Below are 24,710 nucleotides of genomic sequence, written 5' to 3' on the forward strand. Positions count from 1 at the left end.
AATACAAAATAGACTGTTGCAAGAAAAGAGCAATTTGCCGAACAATATGTACAGTATGATCCCATTTATACAGCCAGATAGATATAAATACACAGAGAAGCATTGAGAAGCTCTGCAGGAATGCTGGCAATGGTAACCTCTGAAAGCCACAGGAATCAGGGCTTCAACATTGTATTCTATGTATATTTGTATTGTTTGAAGTTTTTACAGTAGGATGCATGCAGGTATTGCTTATGTAATCTTCTAAACATTTTAATTGTTATAAGTACACATAGCTTCTCCTTTATTTGAAATGCGTACTAGATGATCAAAGCATTCTTCTAGGAGAAAATACGTTTTTGTGGCCAAAAAAATTCTTGAAGTTATTTTTGGTTTTTAGGGGGTTTCCTCCATCTCACAGCTTAATCATCAGTCACATTAACCTTGCAGCTCAGCATGCCCTCTGTCAGCAGACCTTCCTCGTCCATAGGGTAAGCCATAGAAAGCTTATGGGTATTGGTTCATTTTGCCTGGGGTCAGGGTCTGGATTGTGAAGTGGGACATGTTGATAAACCTCTTCTCCAAAATCAGGTCAATGGGCATTCGGCTGTTATTACCAGAACGCTGGCTGGCCGTGCAGGGTGTCCAGAGATGAGTGAAGCATAGGTTGTATCTGGGCTGTGGCCTCCACATTAGAACAACCTGCCAGTGACCACATTAGAACCTCCACTGTTAAAATGCAGGTTCCTGAGCCCAATCCCATATCTGAATCACAATCCCACAATCCCCGGGCATCAGCCCCAAGAGCCTGAATTTTGTTGTTATATGCAGAGAAAGTACGAGAACTACTTCCTCTGTGGGTGAACTGGACTTACCAAAGTAGTCAGTCCCGAGGGGCAGAGATGGCATAGGTGCGAGTTCTTCTTTTTCATCCTAGATGCTCAGAGTCAAATTCGTGGCTCAGCTCTAGCCAAGTGATTTCATTGTGGGAGGACAATTCAGAGCCCTGTTCCAGGCTCCTCACATTGATTCTCTCTGTCTTCTTCCACTCCTCTTTGTCATCTTTGATGTCCCCTTGTGAGCTACCAAAAGACTTTCTGGGACACGATAGGATAACAAAATAAATAAGTGCAAGCAGCCATTCATTAAACATCCAGCCAGGATGTTACTTTAACTGCATCCCATCATATTTCATTAATCTTCACACCAGTCCTAAGATCAGGCACTATAATTAACCCGATTTTACAGATGTGAGGAACTCAGGCTTAACGAAGGTAAGTAACTTGCAGGTGTGAATATCCAGCTCTCTAACTCCAGAGCCTATCCTCTTAAAACCCTATTACTTGTCCCTGGTGGAGGTGAACACTGGGGGCCCTTTCATATCGGACTAGCTTTTGGGCTGCAATCTGAGGGGAAAAGGGAGGATCACAGCATACTTTGAAGCTTCTTTTGCATAACTGGCGCTGGATTTTTACTGAGACTTTACGTTACGGTTTTGTTTGTTTTTTAATTTTGAAGGTGCTTTTATGAACACATGAATAAAATATTTGTGTCATTTTGAACCTTGTCTTATTTTATACATGTATTTATTTATGGGTGGGCACAAGGACTCATCTGTAGTGGTGCAGCCACTGTAAATAAATTAGTGAAACTACTTCACATCAATTTCATATAAAGTTTTCTGTTCAGTACACTTCAGTGATGGATGGGAGGAAATTAATACATGTTTACAAAAAGCCCCTCCCTCAGTTGTTACATATGCCACAGAGATACCAGTTGTGAAAAGTGCAGGTGCACTTACACACATACACACACACTCACACCCCACAAATGGTGTCATACAAACAACATATCTGCAATCTGCTTTGTCCACTTAATTGTATATCTTGGATACAGAACTTGTTTCACTGGAAGGCTAAAAGGCAAAGTCTGGGGAGGCCTAGAGGACACAGGGGATGAGAGGAGGCACTCTGAGCTGGAGGTAAGGTCTCCACCCCCTGCCAGAGCACAGGGTCGGATAACCAGTGGGACTGCCAGCTTGGCTGCCAGGGCCCTCCCCGGCCAGGACAAACGGCTGGAGGGAGGAAGTGTAAGCTCCGCTGCTCTCGCCCGGGTTTCCCATTTCCCCCACCCCGCGCTGAGACGGAGAGGAAAGTTAGCCCGGAAATCTGCGCCCGCCTAAAACCCGGCCTGGTCCCAGCCACCGCCCCAGGAACTTCCCCCGCTGCAGGGGCCGGGGTCGAAAGCAGAGATGGAGAAGTGGACCCGCGCGGGTGGACTCCGGGGCGCGGGACTCTGGGGCGCGGGGGGACTCCGGGACGCGGGTACCGTCTCGCAGCGACCTCTGTCGGCGGCTCTGGGGATGGCCCGCATCTGTCTACTTGTACCTGGTATACGTGCAGGTACGTGTTCCTGTTCATGTGCAGACTGGGCGGGGGATGGGGGGTCCACACCGGTGTACACTTTTGCATACCTCTTAGCAGCTTGAAATTCCACCACGAGAGATATCTTTATTCCGCTATTCCTGTGCATCTGCGTGGAGCCCCTAGGGCCATAGATTTGTGTGCAAATGAAATGAGGATGTAGTCTGGGTGCCCAAGAGGGGTGCCTTGAGTGTGGTTGTCTGTATGCCTCCCTGAGGTATTTCACTTTCTGCTCCCATCCGCCCCTTGAGCGAGTACCTGTGAGCACAGGATGTGCACATATTTGAGTCTTGTTAGTGGTACACCCAGTTTTATCATCTCCTGGGGGTTGTGTCTGTATGAGTGTGCATGGGTGTGTGTGTGCACGCGTGTGTTCCCAGTGGACAGAGGTGGATGGAGCCAAGATGGGTGGTAAATAGTATGTTTCTGAAATTAAAGGACTAATGTGGAGGAAGGTGCCCCAGATATACTAAATCCTTTGCCCTTCATCTCATCCTCTCCGACTTGGGAAGAACCAGGATTTTGCTTTTAAGCCCTTGGGCATACAGTTGCTCCATCCTCACAAGAACTCAGCCTCCCATCTGACCGCCCCTTGGCCTTCCTTCTTCCTCGATCTGTGGAACCCAGGGAGGCTGCCTAGTGCTGTCTCTAAGCACCTTGGCCATGATGTAAACCCAAAGAAATTAGCATCTCCATCTCCTTCCTTTTTCCCCACCCAAAAGTCATTTCCTCTTAGTTCATTACCTGGGATTTTGATGTCTACGTTCCCTCCTCGTTATTGATACACACACAGAGAGACAGACAAAAAAGGAACTTCTTGAAATTCCCCCAGAAGGTTTTGAGAGTTGTTTATAATGTTGCAACAAGTCAGTTTCTAGTTTAAGTTTCCATCAGAAAGGAGTAGAGTATATAAGCTCCAGTAGCAGCAACAGCAGCACAAGAAACAACATCTGTTTCAGGGCCATTGGACTCTACATCCTGCCCAGAGCAAGGTAAGCACTTCCCAAGCCCCTTCCTCCCTGCCCTCCCTGTGGGCCTGCAGCTGTCCAGGTGTAGAAACCGTTAGTGTGCTACCCCAGCACCTGGCAGCAGGGAGTTGGTGGATTCCTGGAAGCATCCCTGGTGAGTCACATGCTGGAACATTAGTGAAAACTTAGTACTTTGGGGACTGATGTACAGTGTCCGTTTTAAAAGCCAACTAATAATAACTGTATAGCAAGATCTGTGTGTATGCATATTTTATGGAAATGTTTGTTTTATCTTATTTTGAAATGGTATGTATTGATGTATAAAAGCATATTCCTAAATATTAACGCCCGTCAGTGAAAGGATTGTATAGAGCTAAAGTGAGTGGTGCCTGCCTTACTACTGAAACGTTTAAAAAAGCCTTTCATGCATTCCTTAAAGTAATTGAATTCATAATTATATCTTATAACAGTGTTACAAATCAGACTTGCTCCCATATTTGTGATGGTCTTGATCGTCAGTTGTGATATCAGCCAAACTGATAGCTGGGTTCCCCGTTCTTGTGGATTAACTAACTTTGGCCCCACTTAAAACATGAAAAGCTATTATTACTTCCTGAAGAGTTTTTAAATCTGTGAGAAGGGGGGAAAAAATAACCTTTACTGTACTGGTATCTGATACTTGCCCAGGTAAAATTGTGTGCCACACCATGCCATTTTAACAAAGGCATTACTAACCCCCAGGTGATGACCCACTTTTTCAAACAAGGAATTTCAAGATACTAGATGGAATGTGGGTAACCTCTTAGAGTTTGTTTTACTGGAGTCTGAAATTGTACGATTTCCATACATTCCTTCATTCTACTAATAAGTCATGGAATCCCTCCATGCTGGACTCTGGGGATAAAGTGTGCAACAAGATAGACATGATCCATGGCATAAGAGAGTTCACTCAGTGTGGCAGAGAAGACAAACAGTAAAGAAGAGACTGTATTGTTGCCATTGTAGTAAATGCTATGGGAGGAGGGGAGTCCTGACTTCATCTAGGCACCATGACACTTTACATGAATTATGTTACTAACTCCTTACTAGAGTAGCATGCCCATTTTACAGATCAAGAGTGTGGGGCTTAAAGAGACCAAGTGACTCACCCAGAGTCACATAGCTAATAAGTGGAAGAGCTGGGATGACAGTTCTAGAAGTCTGCCTGGCCCTCAAACTGGGGCTCTTTGCATGTGCCACCCATGCCATCTGTGACTATATCTTTTTATTTTTTAATAATAACTCCCTTTTCTAATTAAAGGTAACAAACAAAATAAAACTTGAAAAAGAGATGCCCACCCAAGTGTCACTGGCATGCTGATGCTGGCACCAGTGTTGGGAAGCCCTTAGCATACTCCAGGAAGTAGGAGTGTGTAACGTGGGGTCCCTTTGTCCTTCATGCGAGGGTTTCAAGAATGTAGAAAACCTATGAAATTGCACACACAAAAATTTGTTTTAATCCTCAAGACTCTCAAACTTACCATGCTGAGGAAATGTGGGATGAGGGATGGTGCTGCCTGGTATCAGCTGATCGGCCAGAGCCAAAGGAGGTGATCCGCCACCATCACCTCTCCTGGACAGTGCTCTGTGGTTTCAAATGTAGGTGATACTAAAATGGGAGTTGTTTCTTAGAACCATGGCCAGGGTTCCCTTGACCCTGAAATGCAGTTCACCTGAGATTGTCAAATGCATCTGAGCCATGCAGAGGAAGGGCTGGGCACACAGCTAGTGGGAAAACCTCAGCGTAAGTGGGTATAAAGGAATCACCAGGAGATACCAGGAATCTCCACTGTTTCCCTTACAGTGTGCCAGCCTCTGGGTTTTACAGGCCCATGTAATTGCAGTACCTCTGTGTGCATTTCCCTACTGCCTGGAATGACTTTTTTTTACTATCCATGATATATAAAACACAGAAATGCCAAATTGTTCCCTCACCTCTTCCTCTAGGTCCAAGCTAATATGTTATTGGTTGCCTTCTATACTATGTTGTCTTATTGCCTTTCCCAACAAGCCTTTGAGATAAGTATTATGTCCTTTTTATAGATAAAGAGACTGAGGCTCAGAGAGTAACTTGGCCAAAATTCAAGCCTCTGTCTGTTTAACTTCAAGCCTGTGAATGTACTCACTGGTGCCCTGTGCCAGCTAGTACTTTGCTACAGTCATAACCTAGACTGAAGTGATAGCCATGCCCCTAAAACTTCATGCTGCAGTGACAGCACTGAGCAGTGTCCAAGAAGACTTGACTTCTAGTCCTGTCTCTGCCACTCACAAACTTTATAAGGAAAAAAGTACATAGCAAGGTCCCCCCTACGGTGAGCAGCAGTTCTGACAAAGCTGTGATTTGTCAATATTCAGTCACCCAACCCAGGAATGCTCATTTTTAAGGTATTTGGCTGAAACAGTTGAGCATTGCCCTTCATATAATCTAAAACAGTGGTTTCAGAACCCGTGTTCCTCCAGACCATGGGTGCTCTGCAAGGTGAATGGAGTTGTTTCAGAATGTTTCAATAATCATCTCTACCTCGTTTGTAAGTGGCATGTCATTGTTGCAATCTGAAAATTTTCATAAACCCTGGATACTAACCTAGACTGGTTTCTATATCAGATGGTGGCTGATTTAACACAAAATTATGCATTTCATTATTTCATGGTGGATATATCACTATGTTGTGGTCTTTTCCCAATGAACACTTTGATTTGCAGGGGTTCTGAACCCTGAACATGGGTTAAACCAGTGGTTCTCAAGGTGTGGTCTCAGCGCCAGCAGCATCTGCTTCACCTGGAAACTTTCTAGAAATGCATATTCTCAGGCCCTCATCCCTGCTGAATGAGATACTCTCGGGGTGGGACTCAGCTGTCTGTTGTAGCAATGCTTCCAGGTTATCCTGACAGTCACTCAAATTTTAGAACCACTAGGTTCTCTATGTGGGAGAGAGTCATCTTTGAACTTGGAGAACAAGAGAAGCTAAACCCCTACAGCAAGGGCTGGTGACCAGGTCATTGCCAGAACTTGAAGGTTCGCCTCTGTGTTACCTTTCCTGTCCCTAACCCAAGTCCTTCAGCTCTGGGTGTCCCAGCACACACTGCCTTATGCTGCCGTGATGCAGATGTGTGGCTCATCTCCCCAGCTGGCGGGGAGGCATCTAACACACTGACTTAATAAATATTTATTGAGTAAAAGTATTTGCTCCTAGGAAGCGGGATCCAGGTAAGCCCTTTTTTTCTCAACTGCTTCTAGCCCAGTGCTCTTTATGTAGTAAGCACTAAATAAACAACTGCTAGATGTTGATCCAGAAAGTCACATTCCTTCTATAAGCTTTAAGTTTCTCATCTTAAAAATAAGAGGATTGTATCAGATGGCTTGCCTTAGGTCTCTTTCAGCTCCAGAGCCCCAAATACCCTATGGTTCTCTATTTGGAGATGTTCTTCCCCAGAGACTGCCATAGAACTCCTGTAATTTACTTAGTATTTGCTTGACAGTATGGAGAAGAAAGGGGGAGAATCAAGATTTTATTTTTTAAAAAAAGTAGCTAGAATGTGTATATGGTTCACAAAGTTAACAAGAATTATTGACATTCTTTCTTCTCTTTTTCCTTCCTCTTCCTTCTCTTTTCCTCCTTCTCTTCCCCCTGCTTCTCTCCCTTCTTATAGATGTGTCACCAGCAGCTGGTCATCTCTTGGTTTTCCCTGGTTTTTCTGGCATCTCCCCTCATGGCCATATGGGAACTGAAGAAAGACGGTAACCAGCCTCTCATTATTCTCTGTGGAGGCCCCACTTCTAAGCCAGGACTCCTGGGCAGCCACTGGTGGGAAATCAAACTGAAATGGGCAACCATGCACTGGGTCCTCTAGAGAAAGCCATCACTCTGGGAAAATGCAATGCCATATCTCTCTTTTCCACCTCGATGGTATCTATATTGTTTGGTTTTCACATTGGATGACATTGGTACACTATGGTAGGAAAAAACATATGATATTTTCTAGTATTACTAAAAACCAGCTGTTTCACACAATTAAAATTCCAAAGTGGAGGATTTGCAAAGTATAACAACTGTGTTCATTTCTCATTCCACCACATGATACTGCCCCCTCAGTTGGCACTGTGATGACTTACCTCTGACCAAGCACTTTGGAGGGAGCATAGGATTCAGACTCATATTGACTTGGGTTCAAGCCCTAGGTCTGTCAATGATTGGTTATGTAACTTTGAGCTGGGTCACCTGTAATCCTGAATTTCCTCAACTATAAACTAGATGTTACAAAGCGGATGCCTACCACATGGTTTATTCAATGGGCTAATGAATGCAAAATACAACTCAACAGATAGAAAAATGAAAGTAAATGTCAGCTAGTGTTACTATTTTGGTTGTTTAAAATATCTCTCATGATTCAAGAGATACTTTTTATTATCCCAATGATCAGTAAAAATTATTAGTTGACTAATAGAATAGTTAATGGTAAAATAAGGGTTTCTGCCCATCCTTCTAGGATCTCACACTCAGTAAATGTGCATTCTGATCGTTGGCTGTACCTGAAAGACCCTCAGATGTTTATCACTGAAGCCAACATCATGATGTTGGCAATTACTATCTTTAATTGTATAAAATAATAGTTCGTGTTTATTGAGGGCAGTGTCTCATTTAATTCTCACAAGAGCCATATGAAGTAGAGACTGTCTGTATCCCATTTTATAGATGCTGGAAACTGAGGCCAGAGAGATTAAGTAACTTGCCCAATGTCACAAACCTGGTAAGGGTAGAACAGGGACTTGATCCCATTTCTGTCTTGCTTCAAAGCCGGTGCACTTAAATTTGTGAAAAAGTTTTTACAAGGACATGAAATAATTTTTTCCTGGGTCTTTGGAGAGCTGAATAAGAGGAAATGGACATAAATTCAGGATGAAAAGGTTTCAGCTGATGATCAGAAATAATCTTTTGGTATTCTGGAGAGCACCATCTTGAAATGGGTACTTGGAAGAAATTTGGGACCACTCCTCTCTTCTCAAGAATTTTGGGAAGACAGCAATCCAGCCACACCTTCTATATGAGGGTTTCAGAGATTTAGACACTCTCTTAAGTACAGGCAAAGGCCTGAGCCAGGGGTATATGGCAGATCTCTTCCAACCCTGGGCTTGTTAGTGAGCTCAGGAACCTTGGCCCTGGCATATTTGACCCCTTAGTGACTTCTGATTTGGTAAACCACAGAAATTCCAGAAAATCAATGTAAGATACGCTCTGAGGTGTGACTTAAGAGGGCAGATGATGCAGTGAGGCTAAGTGCCAGGTTCTTGATGCTCTTCTTCAGCTTTCCTCCTGCAGCTGTTTTCCCTGCTGTTGAGCAAATGTCTTCTAGGGCTTCTGAGCCTCAGTTGGGACAGGAAAGTAACCATGCTGTTCAGGTGTCAGGGGGACAAAAAAAAACTAGGAAAAGTCAAACGTGCCACATGGTTTTACATCAGCACAGCTAATCATTTCCCCAGAGTTGGACCCCAAATGCTTTTGACCTCTTATTTTTGTGATCCATTCAGTTCTTATAATCCAATTGATGTAAAGTGAAAACTTTATATATTCTACAATGCTTTACATCCGGAGGCCAATAACAAGAACCACCATTTATAAAGCATGTAAGGGCACTGTGTTAAACTCTTATGTGAATGAGCTTATAGAATCCACATATCGACCTTCTAAAGCAAGGGCTAATATTTTTCTTATTTTCAAGATGATGACACTGAGGCTTAGAGTAGTTGAATGTCTTGCCGAATGCCACAAGACTGGAGTAAGGGCTAGAGCTGCTTCTAAATCCAGGCCTCTGCCACTCCAAAATCCAGGCTCTCAACCACTGTGACTCATAAACTTGAGCAGGCATCAACATCATCTGGAGAGCTTAAAAACCAAATGACTGAATCCATCCCAAGGATTCTGATTCAGCAGCTGAGAATTTGCATTTCTGATCCATTCCCAGGTGGTGCTGCTGATGGTGTTTCATTGATCATGCTTTGGGAACTACTACATTAAACAATTCTGTTCAGTTAATAATTTATGCATGGATAAAAACATGAATGAAGCTTTGCTATAACACACTCTGAAATACTATGCTAAGTCATTCCTCAAAGGCCAGTTTAGACACCAGCATTAGGCATCCCTTGCAAAGCCAAGAGACAAAAGGTCTGTGATGTAGCCCTTGTACTTCTGACTTGATGTGACCATGCTTAGATCCTTGGCCTCAGTACCCTTCTTCATTAAATGGGAAGACTAAGATCTACTGGATTGCGTCATAAGAGTGTAAGATAGCTAAAAACAATAATAATAATACAGAGAGAATGAAAATCTCCATTGGTAATTTAAAACAGAGGAAAATAAATCCTTAAATATCCATGGAAAATTGTTAAGAGAGTTTCTCTGTACAGCTGGCTGACTCTTCAGTCTATAAATAACAATAACTAACACAGAATTTACTGTGTGGCAGACACTGTGCTAAGTACTTTACATGCTATTTTTTTTTTCATTTAATCCTCAGTCAAATGTATGGCAGATACTGTTATGATTATCATTTTACAGGTGAGGAAACTGAGGCTCATGATAATTAAGTACCTTGTTCCAAATCCCCCAGCTGGTTAGTGGAGACAGGATTACAGTCTTGGTTAGTTGTTCTCGACACCTTGAGCTTTTAACCACTATGTTATTCTGCTAAATATTGTACTCTGCCGTATTCTTTATGAACCTGAAATTGTGCTGGAAGTTTCTCTCCCCTAGACCTTTGGCAAAGAGTCTTGTGCTGTTTGCAGTTTTTGGTATATTAAGGTATTTCCAATTTGCTGAATAATAAAAGGTTACTATTAAAGGCAGCCTTCCAGTCAATGAGTTGATGGCAGCTATAAAACTCTTTGTTTCTCTTTTCCATGACCTTGAGCCCAAGCAGGGTCTAATGCCTTGAGATCATCTCAGCAAGCATTTGTCAAATACTTGTTGTGAAAAAGGTTGTGTTTAGGCAGTGAGGATGCCCAAAGGGTTAATGAAACACAGTCCCAGAGTTCCTGGAGCTTACAGCCTGGTTCTTTACTTCCTGTGCATTCCAGTTTATGTTGTAGAATTGGATTGGTACCCGGATGCCCCTGGAGAAATGGTGGTCCTCACCTGTGACACCCCTGAAGAAGATGGTGTCACCTGGACGTTGGACAAGAGCGGTGAGGTCTTAGGCTCTGGCAAAACCCTGACCATCCAAGTCAAAGAGTTTGGAGATGCTGGCCAGTACACCTGTCACAAAGGAGGCGAGGCTCTAAGCCATTCGCTCCTGTTGCTTCACAAAAAGGAAGATGGAATTTGGTCCACTGATATTTTAAAGGACCAGAAAGGTAATTCTATGCCCTTGGATAGTATCCATTTTCTCTTTCGCTCATAAGAGTTAAAAACAACAACAACAACAAATTGAAAAGCCAAGTCATGATAAGTGTAGTTCATGAATTAACATCAAGTCTCTTATTGATGTTAACCTCCATTTTCCTTTGCTTTCCTGGACCCTTTGGGTTATCAGCCATCAAAATTTCATATTAAGGGAGTTTCATGGTCAGTCTGAATGCTTAGCCTAATGTTTTCTTTAAATAATGGTGGTATTATTTAATGGCTAATGGAAATTAACCAATAGTGTATCGCTCTGCACTGGGGTGATAGCCTTCAAAAAATGAATGCCTCTGCTGGGCATGTTAGGTGTGTAGTGTACTCTGCAGAATCAACACCCTACTAGGAGACCCTCCCAATCCTGATGGAGCTACCCAAGAGGGAACGCGTGGAAGACCTTCACCCTGTACCATCTGGTGACCTGTGATTCATCACAATGAAAACCTTTCTGCAAAAAACTCCTAAATATTGAATTTTTGTTCTTTTCAAATCCAGAACCCAAAAATAAGACCTTTCTAAGATGTGAAGCCAAAAATTATTCTGGACGTTTCACCTGCTGGTGGCTGACGACAATCAGTACTGATCTGACATTCAGTGTCAAAAGCAGCAGAGGGTGAGTGAAACTGCTCTGGTTTCTCAGCATTTTGCTAGAACTATTTCATTAAGAAATTAAGGGCAACCTCTCAGTGACCTATCAGTTAATGAAAAAGGGGAAAACAAAGTCAAACCCATATTTTTTCAACCGCCCTTCCTTGTCTACATTGAAGAAAGAACATGGAGATTTTAGCCAATCGCTTGAATAAATATATGTGTTAGGGCAGGATATTATTGGGAACTGAGAATAGTCTCTGCTGTGTTTGAACCCACTCATCCAAATTGCCTGGCCATGCTTCCTGATGGCTCATAGCACCAAAGAAAGGGATAAAAGGAGAATTCAAACCTACAAATGACTTGCTGAAATTGCACCTGGAGTCAAAAATAAAAACAAGAGCTCCAGGGTGTAGATCTTAGTGGCCCTGAAGCAGACTCCAGAACTCGATGAGGCCTCTCGAAATTTTCCCAGGGCCACCTCAACTCCTTTTACTTCTGCTGACACCACTAATCTGAAGTTCACTGTTGCTCCAATGCACTGGACTTTCCCTAAGAAAGCAATTTCCATAAATACAAGACCTATGTGTTAACCCCCATGTGACTTACTTTAATCATCACCTAAGCAAACCTCAGGTAACCATCCTGAATTTACTATTCTTTCACTGAGTAAATTAAGCATTGGGGTCTCACTTTTTCATCTTTAAAAGGAAAATGCTTACTAAAGAAATGTTTCTCCAAGTGCATAAAGACATAATCAGCAGAGGAATGGTTAAATAAAACATGGCACACTATACTCTGGTTTAATGTGCAGTCATTGAAATGGATAATCCAACCTATATGTTTTGTCATGGAGAGCTCCCCATAATATGTTCAGGGGGAAAAGGGTAGTTACATAATCATATGTATACAATTTGATCCTAGTTCATAAAAATAAAATCCATATGAATATTTATAGGTAAAATATATATAGTGGATATATATAATGTGGAGATATATATTACATGGATTATATATATATAATGTGTTTATATATATAAATTATATATATATATATATATAATGTGGATATACAATCATCTTGAATATTCATTGAAAAAGTTCTGGCCAGGCACAGTGGCTCACACCTGTAATCCTAACTCTTTGGGAGGCTGAGGCAGAATGATTGCTTGAGGCCAGGAGTTCAAGACCAGCCTAGGCAACATAGTGAGACCCCATCTCAGCAAATATTAAAAATAAAAAAATTAGGTGGGTGTGGTGGCACACACCTGTAGTCCCAGCTACTTGGGAGGCAGAGGGAGGGGATCACTTGAGCCTAGGAGTTTGAGGCTACAGTGAGGTCTCATCCCACCACTGCACTCCAGCCTGGGTGACAGAGCAAGACCCTGTCTCTTTAAAAAAAAAAAAAAAGAGAGAGAATGAGAGAAAGAAAGAAAAAGAAAAAGGAAGGTCTGGAAGGATACAACAAGCTATTATTAGTACTTATACCTGCGGAGAGCAGTTAAGGCTGAAAGAGGCATATCTTTCTTTCCTTTATATGGATCTTTATCATCTTTACTTTTATAATTAGTGTGTATTGATTTGTGTATTGATTTTATAATTAAAATGGGAAAAATGAATTTAAGTTTTTAACAAGGGGGTTTAATAATCAGGGATTCTAGATCTAAAACAAACAAACAAACGAACAAAAACTTCCATATTCATTTAGTCCAGAGACATGTAAGTGCTCTTGAAGCTAACCTTTTTCTCCTGGGGAGGGCGGTTTCTTACCTTCTGGGTAGAAATCAGCCCAGTTGGAGAAACTGTCCTTGGACAACAGTTGAGGCCTTACCTGCCTTACTGGCTACAATCACTCTCCCTAATGTGTAACACAGGCTAATTTCTGTCTTTGACTTCAGCTCTTCTAACCCCCAAGGGGTGACATGCGGAGCCGCTACGCTCTCTGCAGAGAGGGTCAGAGGGGACAACAAGGAGTATGAGTACTCAGTGGAGTGCCAGGAGGACAGTGCCTGCCCAGCCGCTGAGGAGAGGCTGCCCATTGAGGTCATGGTGGATGCCATTCACAAGCTCAAGTATGAAAACTATACCAGCAGCTTCTTCATCAGGGACATCAGTGAGTGTTGCATGATTATATGTGCTCCATAAGGAAAGATACCATTTGTCACATGTTCACAATGCCCCATGCACTGGGGTAGGTGGTTGACAAGCATTATCTCTTTTATTCTGCATCCAAAAACAAAATACAATGTAGATACTATTATCTGCATTTTAAGGAGGAGGAAATCGAGTCTTAGAAAAGGTAAGCAACTTGCCCCAGATCTCAGATCTTACAGCTAGCAGTTCTAATCCAGATCCGCTCCACTAGAGCTGCTCTTTGCTGCACTTTGATTCAGCTGCCAGATAGTTTCCATGATGAATCCCAGAGCCTAATCTAGCCTAATATTCATATTCAGAACCAGGGCTTCCCTACTAGTGGCAATTATTCCCAACCAATCTTTCCTTAGCATTTGAAAAGGGACTTCTTTCTTAGAATTTAAACCCTTCCAAAATGGACATCTATTTGTTTTAATTGGCAGATAGGGATTTCACCATACGTCATTTCCTTTACTATTTATTCATGGACCAGGCAGCATGATAAAGTGTAACAGAATCAGAGAACTTGCTTCAAAACTTATGGAGGGTTTGTACTTGGTGGGTGGGGTCTAGTTCACATAGGGTGGCCAAGGAAGGCCTCTCTGAGGAAGTGACGTTTAGCTGACACCAAAAGGAAAGATGTCAGTTGTTTTAAGAGCAGAGGGAAGCATATTTGCGAAGGACCTGCTAGGAGCCGTGATCTTTGTGTGGAGCAGCGCCAGGCCTACAGAGCCCAACCACATACCCTAGCATATCTCCCCCTCCTCTTATGTAGAAGACCTAATTGAGGAAGGAGTCTTTGTGAAACTCACTGCTGTATCCTTCATGCATAGTCCAGTGGCTGGAACATAATGGGTGCTCGGTATTTATGGAATAAACAAGCACATTGAGCATAGAGACAATTGACTATAACTGCTCCAAGCCATGTCAGCACCAAAAACTATGAAAAGACAAGAAAAGGGGCAGTAAATAGAAAAATCTATCTTCTCATCCCCAGGGAGAGGCTCACCTCAGTTCCATGTTCAGTGCAAAGTGAGGGATTAGCACAGAGAGGATGGTCCTTCAGTGCATGGTCCATAACCATTAAAGCAGAGGTCTTCTCACTGTGCAGTCCCATCTGATTGTTCAGTGACGAGGATTCTGAGCATCTCTCAGATCCTGCAACAAATGTGGATCTGAGACGTGGCCATTGAGAGCGACTGCCTTCCGTAGGCAGTGGCGTGAGCACCTGTGAGCATGTTTATCCTCTTCCACAGTCAAACCCGACCCACCCAAGAACTTGCAGCTGAAGCCATTAAAGAATTCTCGGCAGGTGGAGGTCAGCTGGGAGTACCCTGACACCTGGAGCACTCCACATTCCTACTTCTCCCTGACATTCTGCATTCAGGTCCAGGGCAAGAGCAAGAGAGAAAAGGTAAGAAGTGATTCAGGTGCAGTATATTCCTGGGTCAGTTTTATGGAGACCCACCATAAAGTGAGAAGATGAATAATGATAATAACAACTACATCCATGTATCACTTAGCAACAGGGATATGTTCTGCGAAATTCATCGTTAGGCAGTTGTATCATTGTGCAAACATATGTGGTGTACCCACACAAACCTACATGCTATAGCCTACCACACATCTGGGCTTTATGATCTAGCCTATTGCTCCTAGGCTGCAAACCTGTACAGCATGTTCCTGTACTGAATACTGTAGGCAATTACAGCACAACGGTTTGTATATCTAAATAGAAAAGATACAGCAAAAATGCAATATTATAACAATATAGGACCACTGATCATATATGTGATCCTTCTTTGACTGAAATGTTATTATGTGATGCATAATTCCTTTTTTTCAGCACTTTTCTATGTGTCTAGAACTGTGCCAAGGGTTTTCCATGTTTATTTCACTTAATCTACAAAATTAACCTGACAAAGGCAGCTGGTGTTATTCTTGTTTTTTTACCCCCTTTTTCTGTGGAAAAGAGGTTTTCCTTTTGTCCAGAAACTGTGGCAAGGTAAAGCAAAGCTGTAGCTGATGCAGGAATTTTGTGTAGGTGTTAGCAGCACTGCCCTCACTATGTGCTCATTGGACAGTAGCCCAACCCCAAGAAAAGGGTGGTTGGTAGCCAGTAGTATTATCATCATTTCACAAGTGATTGAAGACTCAGAGAGGTTAAGTGACTTTCCCAAGGTCACCCAGCTCGGAAATGACAAAACCAGGACACAAACTCAATCTGCCAGACAGAAAGGCCATGCACTAACCACCCCCCCACCTCTGATATTGGTCATTGATCTTGGCACTCAGAATCAGTCCTGATAGAGGAGACCTGGGCTTCAGAAGTCTAAAATTGCTGTTTCAACTGAGTCCATGTAGTGAATGATAGGACAGGCAAGTGATATTACCCCCAAAATAGATAGCTCCTGGCTGTTCCAGATATTATAAAATTATTTTATTAAACAGAATATCTACACTTACAGAGGCTAAGATATTGGCTTCCCAGCTTCCTCGCCTTACAACAGAATTCCTTTGCCTACTGCAAGGTTCCAGAGGCCCTTTTGTACAGCCCCAGACTCCTTTGACCCCACTTTTAAAATCACTGGACAAAGCCCTAATTCAGCATAACATTTAGCATGTGGTAGAAATTCAGTAAGCTAGTTACTCTCTGGGAAAAAAATTAGGTGGGGAGGCTATTCTGCAATAGATATTTATCTAAATATTATTTTATGTCTTGGCAAGTACTTTCCCTATTTAAGATCTGTATGATTAATAGGTGATATTGAGTGCTTCCTATGTGCTAAAGACTTGCTAACAGTTTGACATGATTTTTACCTTGAACTTCTACAATTCTATGAAGTAGGCATTATTGTCATCCCTATTTATAAGTGAGGAAACAGACACAGAGAACCTAAGCTATTTTCCTGAAGTTACACAGCTATTAAGTAGCAGTGACAGGATTTGAAGGCAAGTTTTCTGATGAAATGATCAGGATATGGTATTTCTGAATATCTCAGGGATGGCTAGAGCAAATCTGTCTCTCTCTCACCATCAGCTCAGGACTGGGTGACTGGCCATGGGGCCTTGAGGCAAGGCAACTGTGCTAGAAAGATGAAAGCTGGGTCAAACGATTTCTCCCTCAAGGGCTTACAAAGTACAAAAGCTGCACCTATATGTGGAGTGTCTGCCAGTAGGTGGTGCAAGTTCTACGCACGCCCCTGTGAATTGCAAGCGTAGTGTCTTAAGACCAAGATGGACTTGTTTTGGGAGAGTATGCGTTGCAGAAAGAGGCTCGGCTTACCCTGTGACTATGTTGCCAAGGGGCCTTCACAGCTTTCCTTCTCTTTTGCAGAAAGAGAGAGTCTTCACAGACAAGACCTCAGCCACGGTCATCTGCCGCAAAAATGCCAGCTTTAGCGTGCAGGCCCAGGACCGCTACTATAGCTCATCTTGGAGCGAATGGGCATCTGTGCCCTGCAGTTAGGTGAGCAGGCCCTCAAAGCCCAGTCCAGACCTGCACTCTCAGTACACCTGGGTGCAGGGATATGATTGGCTGCGTTGGAGAGGGAAGGGGGATGGGGTGGCCGGCACCCAGTTGCCAGAATCAGAAACATACATTTATTCACTAACAGATATTTATTTGGTGACTGTGTTATGTAAGACACTGTGCTGGCCACAGGGATATTGCAGGAAAGAAAACAGACCTGGGTTCTGGCCTCCTAAAGAGAAAGGCAAAGAAGAGAGAGAGGTAGCCAGGAGGCAGAGCATGGAGGACTTGCAAGCTTGCAGGACTCAGAACCTTGTTCTGGGAGCCCTGGGCCCTGAAACCCACTGAAGGGTTTTCAGTAAGGAAGTAACACAATCAGATATTCTTTTAAGAAAACTCTCAAGAAAGCCTCTGGCAAGTGTGGTACCAGCCAAATTCCAGGCCACAGAAGGAAGGCCTGGGCCTTCTGACATGAAATCCCCAAAACCCGCTTGTCCAGGATGATGTGTTGTGAGAAATAAGAAGAGTTTGCTGTTGCAATGTCACCCCACATAGACTTCTGGCATTCTTTTCCAGGTTGTGATCCCAGGATGAAAAATTGGAGGAAAAGTGGAAGATATTAAGCAAAACGTTTAAAGACACAATGGAATAGACCCAAAAAGATATTTTCTATCTGATTTGCTTTAAAAAGTTTTTTTTAGGATCACAATGATATCTTTGCTTTATTCGTATAGGTAGTGCTAAATGCTCATTGAAACAATCAGCTAATTTATGTATAGATTTTCTAGCTCTCAAGTTGCCATGGGCCTTCATGCTATTTAAATATTTAAGTAATTTATGTATTTATTAATGTATTACTGTTATTTAACATTTGTGTGCCAGGATGTATTGAATGTTTCATACTCTCATGACCCAGTCCATCAGGATCAGTCCCTACTACTCAAAATGTGAATTTAATTTTATTTATACTGACAACTTTTCAAGCAAGCCTGCAAGTACATCAGTTTTATGACAATCGGGAAGAAGGCAGTGTTCTGATACCAGTGCCATCATATACTCGTGATGGATGGGAACACAAGAGATACTTAAATGGAAACCTGACAATGCAAACCTGTTGAGAAGATCCTGGAGAACAAGATGCTAGTTCCCATGTCTGTGAAGACTTCCTGGAGATGGTGTTGATAAAGCAATTTAGGGCCACTTGCACTTCTAAGCAAGTTTAATCTTTGGATGCCTGAATTTTAAAAGGGCTAGAAAAAAATGATTGACCAGCCTGGGAAACATAACAAGACCCCCGTCTCTACAAAAAAATTAACAATTAGCCAGGCATGGTGGCCCATGCTTGTGGTCTCAGCTATTCAAGAGGATGAGGCAGGAGGATCCCTTGAGCCCAGGAGGTCGAGGCTACTGTAAGCCGTGATTGTGCCACTGCATACCAGCCTAGGTGACAGAATGAGACCCTGTCTCAAAAAAAATAATAATAATAAGATTGAAATTAAAATTCAGGTTTAGCTTCAATGCAGTCCTCACCCCCACCTCTCTAAAATACACAGGAGGATGGCACAGAAACACCGTAAGTGTCTGGAAGGCAAAAAGATCTTAAGATTCAAGAGAGAGGACAAGTAGTTATGGCTAAGGACATAAAATTGTCAGAATTGCAGATGGCTTCTTCACAGCCATGTGAGAAGCAGACAGATGCACAGAAAATCTGGAATCCCTTTCTCATTAGCATGAGTGAGCCTGATACACAGTTATGATCAGAAAGTATGGCTCCATGAAGGTGCTACTTTTAAGTAATGTATGTGCTTTCTGTAAAGTGATTACATTTGTTTTCTGTTTATTTATTTATTTATTTATTTTTGCATTCTGAGGCTGAACTAATAAAAACTTCTTTGTAACCATATTTTGGGCATTCTCAGCTGATTTGAGTACTCTGCTTGCAAGTCTACCAGGGGTGCATTTCTTCCCCTGTCATTTAAGAATTGCCCTTTCTTGAAGTGATCCCATTCCAAATTTTGCAGAGTCACCCTTTCCCCTTATAGTATTTCCAAAGTCAGTGTCTTCCTGATTTGGGGGGATGTCCCTGTAATCTGACCAGGAGGGATCCTTTGCAAGGGCACTGAGCTGCATTGTGCCTTTTTTAGGGGTGGATGCTCTCACTTCTTCCACCCTCTATCCTGGAATCGACTCTACTGGTTTCCCCAGAATCATAAAATAAAACTCTAACCTGGTGCAGCCATGGACATCTCAGCTCTTAGATCCAGCTTTAGTATTTATTGAGGGTTTGCCCTATATATGGACATGTGCTCGCCCTCGGGGTTGGGAAGTTTCAAAAAGCCTTGCATTGTGTCTCCCAAACAGTGCCCACTCCTGACACTGCTTATAAGACAAGGATGAAAAGTTAACTTCACTACCATTAAACGCTGAAATGTTCAGGGTATATGGTATCCTGGGGTGAGAATGAAAAAGAAGGATCTGTGTAACCCAGCACCATCCAGGAAGACTCGTCAGAGAAGGAAGGGTGCCAGCTTTGGTCTAAAGAATGGGCAGGGCCTGCCAATTCCCCTTGGTGCTTCCCACGGAAGGAGCAGATGGTGGGATCTGAGGGAATGCACTCCAATTTCCTGCTATCCCAAAAATCCAAGTGTGCACATTCAGGCTTCCTTGCAATGGCAGGGTAATTACAATATGGGTGTTTGTTTACATTCCTGATTTTCAGCATCCCCTGGAGCCCTATGCCCCTATGCTCCTGGCCTAGAGGAATGGTGGGTGGCTTCTGTCATTCTACTCCAACCTTTGGAGCATATGGTCCCGTGTCATAAGCCCACACTTGACAGCATACGGTTGTTAATAACAAGTGTTTGCCCCCTACAGGGTCTTTCATCTACAGTTACCAAAGTATTTAATGGACATTTGATGAAAAACACTAACCAGATTTTTAAAAATAAATAATCACTTTTCATAAGCACTGAGAACTGGGGACCTTTCCCCAAATTTCTGGCCAGTCTGGGGCAGAGCTGAGATGTTCTGGCTCCCATCATGCCCAGTGCTTTTGCGACATGACCTCTTGCAGTCGATAAATTTCAATGCATGTAATGCAGTTTTTCTTCTTTAAAGATAGTCTCCAGGACTGACCTTTTTATTGTAAATCTAGCCACTACACAATGTATTAGATGTCTAAGCCAAAGATCTCAGGACTGGGAATCAGAGGAGCAGACTCTAGTCCCAACTATGGTTATGTAACAAGTCTGTTACATAACCATGTGACTTTGAGCAGAGTGTTGGACACAGCCTACTGATTTTCCAATCAATACTCATTCCCAACTGTTTTCTCCTCTGATGCCCTCTTCAGCTGTAAATGCAAGTTTAGCGACCACTTTTTCAGCCACTTTGTTGCCCAGTAAAGCCAAAACACCCAGTCCTGGCCAATGAAATATAAGAAAATTCTGCTGGGAGGGTTGCTGAGAAGCTTTGGCTTTTCTGATGAAAAACAGAGCCATGGCTAGCATCACCCTTTCCCTCCTTCCTCCTCTCTTGAGCAGAAAAAAAATCTCAAGAAGCGTCAGAGGACACCTTGTGCCCAGCTTGAAAGCCATCATCCAAAAACTCAAGCTAGAGACTCCAGGCCAGACACTGTGGCTCATGCCTGTAATCCCAGCATTTTGGGAGGCCGAGGTGGGCAGATCACCTGAGGTCAGGAGTTTGACACCAGCCTGGTCAACATGGTGAAACCCCATCTCTACCAAAAAAAATACAAAAATTAGCTGGGCATGGTGGTACACTCCTATAATCCCAGCTACTCCGGAGGCTGAGGCAAGAGAATCGCTGGAACCCAGGAGGCAGAGGTTGCAGTAAGCAGAGATCACACAATTGCAGTCCAGCCCGGGCAACAGAGTAAGACTTTGTCAGAAAGAAAGAAAGAAAGAGAGAAAGAGAGAAAGAAGGAAAGAAAGGAAAGAAAGAAAGAAAGAAAGAAAGAAAGAAAGAAAGAAAGAAAGAAAGAAAGAAAGAAAGAAAGAAAGAAAAGAAAAGAGCAAGACTCCAGACCCTCATGGCATCATGGAGCAGCTGAACCAACCACTGTATCTACCCACCCCAGATTTCTTGACTTCTTGACATGTGAGAAAGACAGACCCATATTTGTTACTTTTTTTATTGTGGTGAAATATTCATAACATAAAATGTAGCATTTTAACCATTCTCAGGGGTACAGTTCAGTGGCATTAAGTACATTCATATTGTTGTGCGACCATCACCCCACCCATCACCAGAACTATTTAATCAGTCCAGTCCCCCATCTATGAGAGACTACTGGCCAAGTCAGAAAAAGGACCCATGACAGCACAGGAAGAAACCTGGGGTTTGGCGTCAGAAAACCTAGTTCTGCCCCTCACGGCTGGCATGGGCCTGGTGAAGACATGGAGCACTCGTTCCAGTGACATCTGGTGGGACTTTGGTGATACCCTGCTTCGCTGACCTCTGTGAGGTGTAAAACAAGTGAGGACATAAACCTGCAGGCCCCCCTTTGAAATCTTCAAGTGTCATACCCTTAGGAGTCCATCTCCTCGCTCCCATGTTCAAGAAGAAAGTGAGAACACTAAGGGCCAAATGCAGCCATAGAAGCTGCCTCACTAGGTCCCTAACAACCCTGTGCATTATTACAGATAAGGAAACTGTGGCCAAGGTCCCTGTTCCAATGGCAGCTGGAGCATCAGCAGGACTCTACTGTCCTTTCATTCAGTATTTTTGGAGTCCCTGGTAACATCTGTGTCCCCGGCACCATCCTCAATTTTTTGGATACAGGGGTGAATAAGCCCCTGCCTTCCCATGGTTTCTTATCTCCAAAGGATCAAATGCTTGGAATTCTAAGCACTGGAGGCCACTTCTTAAGGATCAAGGGCACTATTAAATGAAATAAATAATTGGTTTAATGTGATGGTCACTGTGCCTGGCTCACAGGAAGCATTCAGTGAATGGCAGCTATGTCCACTGACTGGCTGTGATCTTGAACAAGTTATTTAACATCTTCAAGCCTCAGTTTTCTCATCCTTCAATGGAATGATAGTACCTACCTCATAGTGTGGTTGTGAGGATTAAATGAAATCATGTTCAAACATTGCTTTAAAGGGAACTTGATCCAATAAGTAAAAGCTTGTTGTAAAGTAAAATATACCTGATCCAATAACTAGAAAGCTTATTGTTATTAGTTTTATTGTGCTATTTAGACCCTGAAAGAAGAATAATTCTGGACCCTGTGCTTCTTGCAAGGTTTAGGGGATGAAGGGGTGGTTTTTACCTGGACTTGGTGTCTCTGAGAACCGGGTTGGCATGGAGGAATCATTAATCAGCCAGTGGGGATGAGAAAGCTGGTCCAGTCTGTTAGTAGATTTAAAAGCCTCTCCGGTGTAAAATCCCTTTCTTATAAATAAAATCGCCAAAACGTCCCCATATGGGGGTATCAAGATGCCATGAACCCCGTTCTTGCTTTCAGGACTTGTACAGTCTGGCGAGAAACAGAAAAGGGAATTGGTGGTGAATATAATAAAATGTAACCTGGCTGCTGGCTGGGTTAAAAGTATGTGCAACATAAATATTTCTTTTCACAAAGGTTTTCATCTCCCGGGAGGAGCTCTTTCATTCCCTTTCACCTTCTCTGGATGTAATAATTTAGCATAAACCTACCAATTCACCTTACCTATAAATCAGACTTCAATCATCTCTGTTTCGTTTCAGTACAGCCCTTCTTGTAGGACGGTGTTTGGGAGCAAAATGTATTTGGACAAGACTTTCTCTAAAGGGTCATATTATACCAAGGAAATGAATTCCCTCTCTCAAGTTCATAAACCGCAAAAATAAAATCAGCATTCTGGCTGAAGGAGGAGGAAACCAGGCGCGCATACAGAAAACCCTCCTTCTGCGGGAAGCGCTGGGCGGAGCTGATTTGCATTTACCTTCACGCAGGCCTGAGTTCCGCAGGAGGCGCAGAGCGTTCTGGCAGCGCGCCTGCCCGCCGCGGTCGTGCGCAGCCGCCCCACCCGGTGGATGCTAGCGTGTGACAGGCCGCAGGGCCCTGCAGCTGCTCACTAAGTTCCCCGGTCTCCTTTCATAAGGAGCACCATCCCTTCACTTCTATCCATCGGGCTGCTTGCAAAAAGAACTAACCAGGGCTTGGGGGATTCCAAGGAACTGAATATTCCGCCAGTGGTTCTGGGGTTTGGTGAAGAGGGAAAGTCGAGGGACAAATTTTGGGTAAGCCACAGTGTTCAGTGAGCCTCCTCCTTCCCACGAACAACATACAGATAGGTGTAATGAAGCTAAAATGACAGCAAGAGCAACATCTGGAAGGAGTCCAGAGCGCATGAGTGTACACTTGATCCTGAAGCAAGGAGACTGGGCTCACACCTGGGCTCACCACTTACCAGCTGTGTGCTCTGAGGCGATTCCTTATCTCTTTGTGTGTGTTCTCACCTCTAAAACAAGTATGCTAATAGTGCGACCATCTACTGGGTGCTGTGGGGGTTAAATGAGTCAAGGCTCACAGGATCCAGTGCTCCATTGCCCAGGCTGCAGTGCGGTGGCACAGTCATAGTTCACTGCAGCTTCTAACCTGCAGCCTCAAACTCCTGGGCTCAGTCAATTCTCCCGCCTCACCCTCCCGCGATTGTTTTTCTCAGAGCAGGCCAACAAGGAGAGGCAATCCTAAAGCCCACTTCTTGCCTCCTCATGAATATGAAGGTTGACTTTGGACATGTACAGAAGCCTCCCAGTCCTAACTCAGAAAGCTATGTCCTTCCAGTCACCAGCCCTTTGCTGGGCATATAGCCAGCACACAGCAGTGACATCTCCCTGGAATCACAGCACCCAGAGCAATGCCCTATTTTAACAAATTATTGTATGGGTTTCTGCTCAACCTTGTCAAACATCCTCCAGCCATGGCTTGTCCATTTCCCTGAAACTCCTCTTCATTGAGTGTTTGCGGTGTTGAAGGGTTAACCAGCCCAATGGTCCCCCAACTTGTTTGAGCTAGGGTCCCTTTGTTCAAATAGAAATCTTAAATGCAATTCCAAGATACACAGGAATTGGGGAGTATGGTGACCAAAGGGGCTTTAGTTGCATCTGTAATGTGCTAATTTCTTACAAGGAAAATATATTAGTATATTTTTTGCATAATTAAAAATTAATTTTTTATAAAGTTCTATATATAAAGTAGGCAAAAGCATAACTGCTCTAGTTGAAGCCTTATACCCACTCATTCCCTGTCCCCTATTCACCACTGAGAGCCCTAACGCCTCTTCTCAACAGTCCTAAAGTCTGCAGAACACAGTTTTATAGATGATGAAACTGAAGGACAGAGTTTGGTGCCATGTCAAAACACCCGGAGTCTGATTAATGCCAGGGCTCAAACTTGAGCCTGGGTCTCCTGACTCCCATTTTGGCAGTTCCTGTTTGTAATTCCCAGAAGATTGCCAACTAAAGATACTTTCTTTTCAACTTTTCATTCTGAATTCATTTCAGACTTAGAAAAATATGGCCAAAATAGTTCACAGAAGTCCCATATTACTATCACCCAATTTCTCTAATGTTAACATAAACATGGTATAATTATCCAAAACAGGAAATTAACATTGGTCAATACTACTACCTAATAGATAGATCTTATTCGAATTTTGCGAATTTTTCCACCAATGTGCTTTTCCTGGTCCAGGATACAATC

At 43.1% G+C, this 24,710-nt stretch overlaps 1 protein-coding gene and 1 non-coding gene across 2 annotated transcripts; one reads left to right on the plus strand and one right to left on the minus strand.

Moving 5' to 3' along the window:
* Positions 1 to 3,293: 3,293 nt before the first annotated feature.
* Positions 3,294 to 18,899, plus strand: IL12B (interleukin 12B). The gene is made up of 8 exons (XM_023218879.2): positions 3,294 to 3,394; positions 7,061 to 7,148; positions 10,485 to 10,760; positions 11,299 to 11,416; positions 13,290 to 13,504; positions 14,781 to 14,938; positions 16,862 to 16,993; positions 17,573 to 18,899. The coding sequence occupies exons 2-7, from the start codon at positions 7,061 to 7,063 to the stop codon at positions 16,991 to 16,993; spliced, it is 987 nt and encodes a 328-aa protein (XP_023074647.1). The 5' UTR covers positions 3,294 to 3,394; the 3' UTR covers positions 17,573 to 18,899.
* LOC111547244 lies at positions 15,509 to 15,634 on the minus strand. Its single transcript, XR_002733065.1, has one exon. It is a non-coding gene; the product is annotated as a U4atac minor spliceosomal RNA (small nuclear RNA).
* Positions 18,900 to 24,710: the final 5,811 nt, after the last annotated feature.

Source organism: Piliocolobus tephrosceles, chromosome 4 (assembly GCF_002776525.5).
Source record: "Piliocolobus tephrosceles isolate RC106 chromosome 4, ASM277652v3, whole genome shotgun sequence".
Lineage (NCBI taxonomy): Eukaryota > Metazoa > Chordata > Mammalia > Primates > Cercopithecidae > Piliocolobus > Piliocolobus tephrosceles.

Coding starts and splice junctions, on each gene's coding strand:
- IL12B (XM_023218879.2), top strand. CDS start 7,061: ATGTGTCACCAGCAGCTGGTCATCTCTTGGTTTTCCCTGGTTTTTCTG. Junction 11,417..13,289: donor AGTGTCAAAAGCAGCAGAGG/GTGAGTGAAACT, acceptor CTTTGACTTCAG/CTCTTCTAACCCCCAAGGGG. Junction 14,939..16,861: donor GCAAGAGCAAGAGAGAAAAG/GTAAGAAGTGAT, acceptor TCTCTTTTGCAG/AAAGAGAGAGTCTTCACAGA.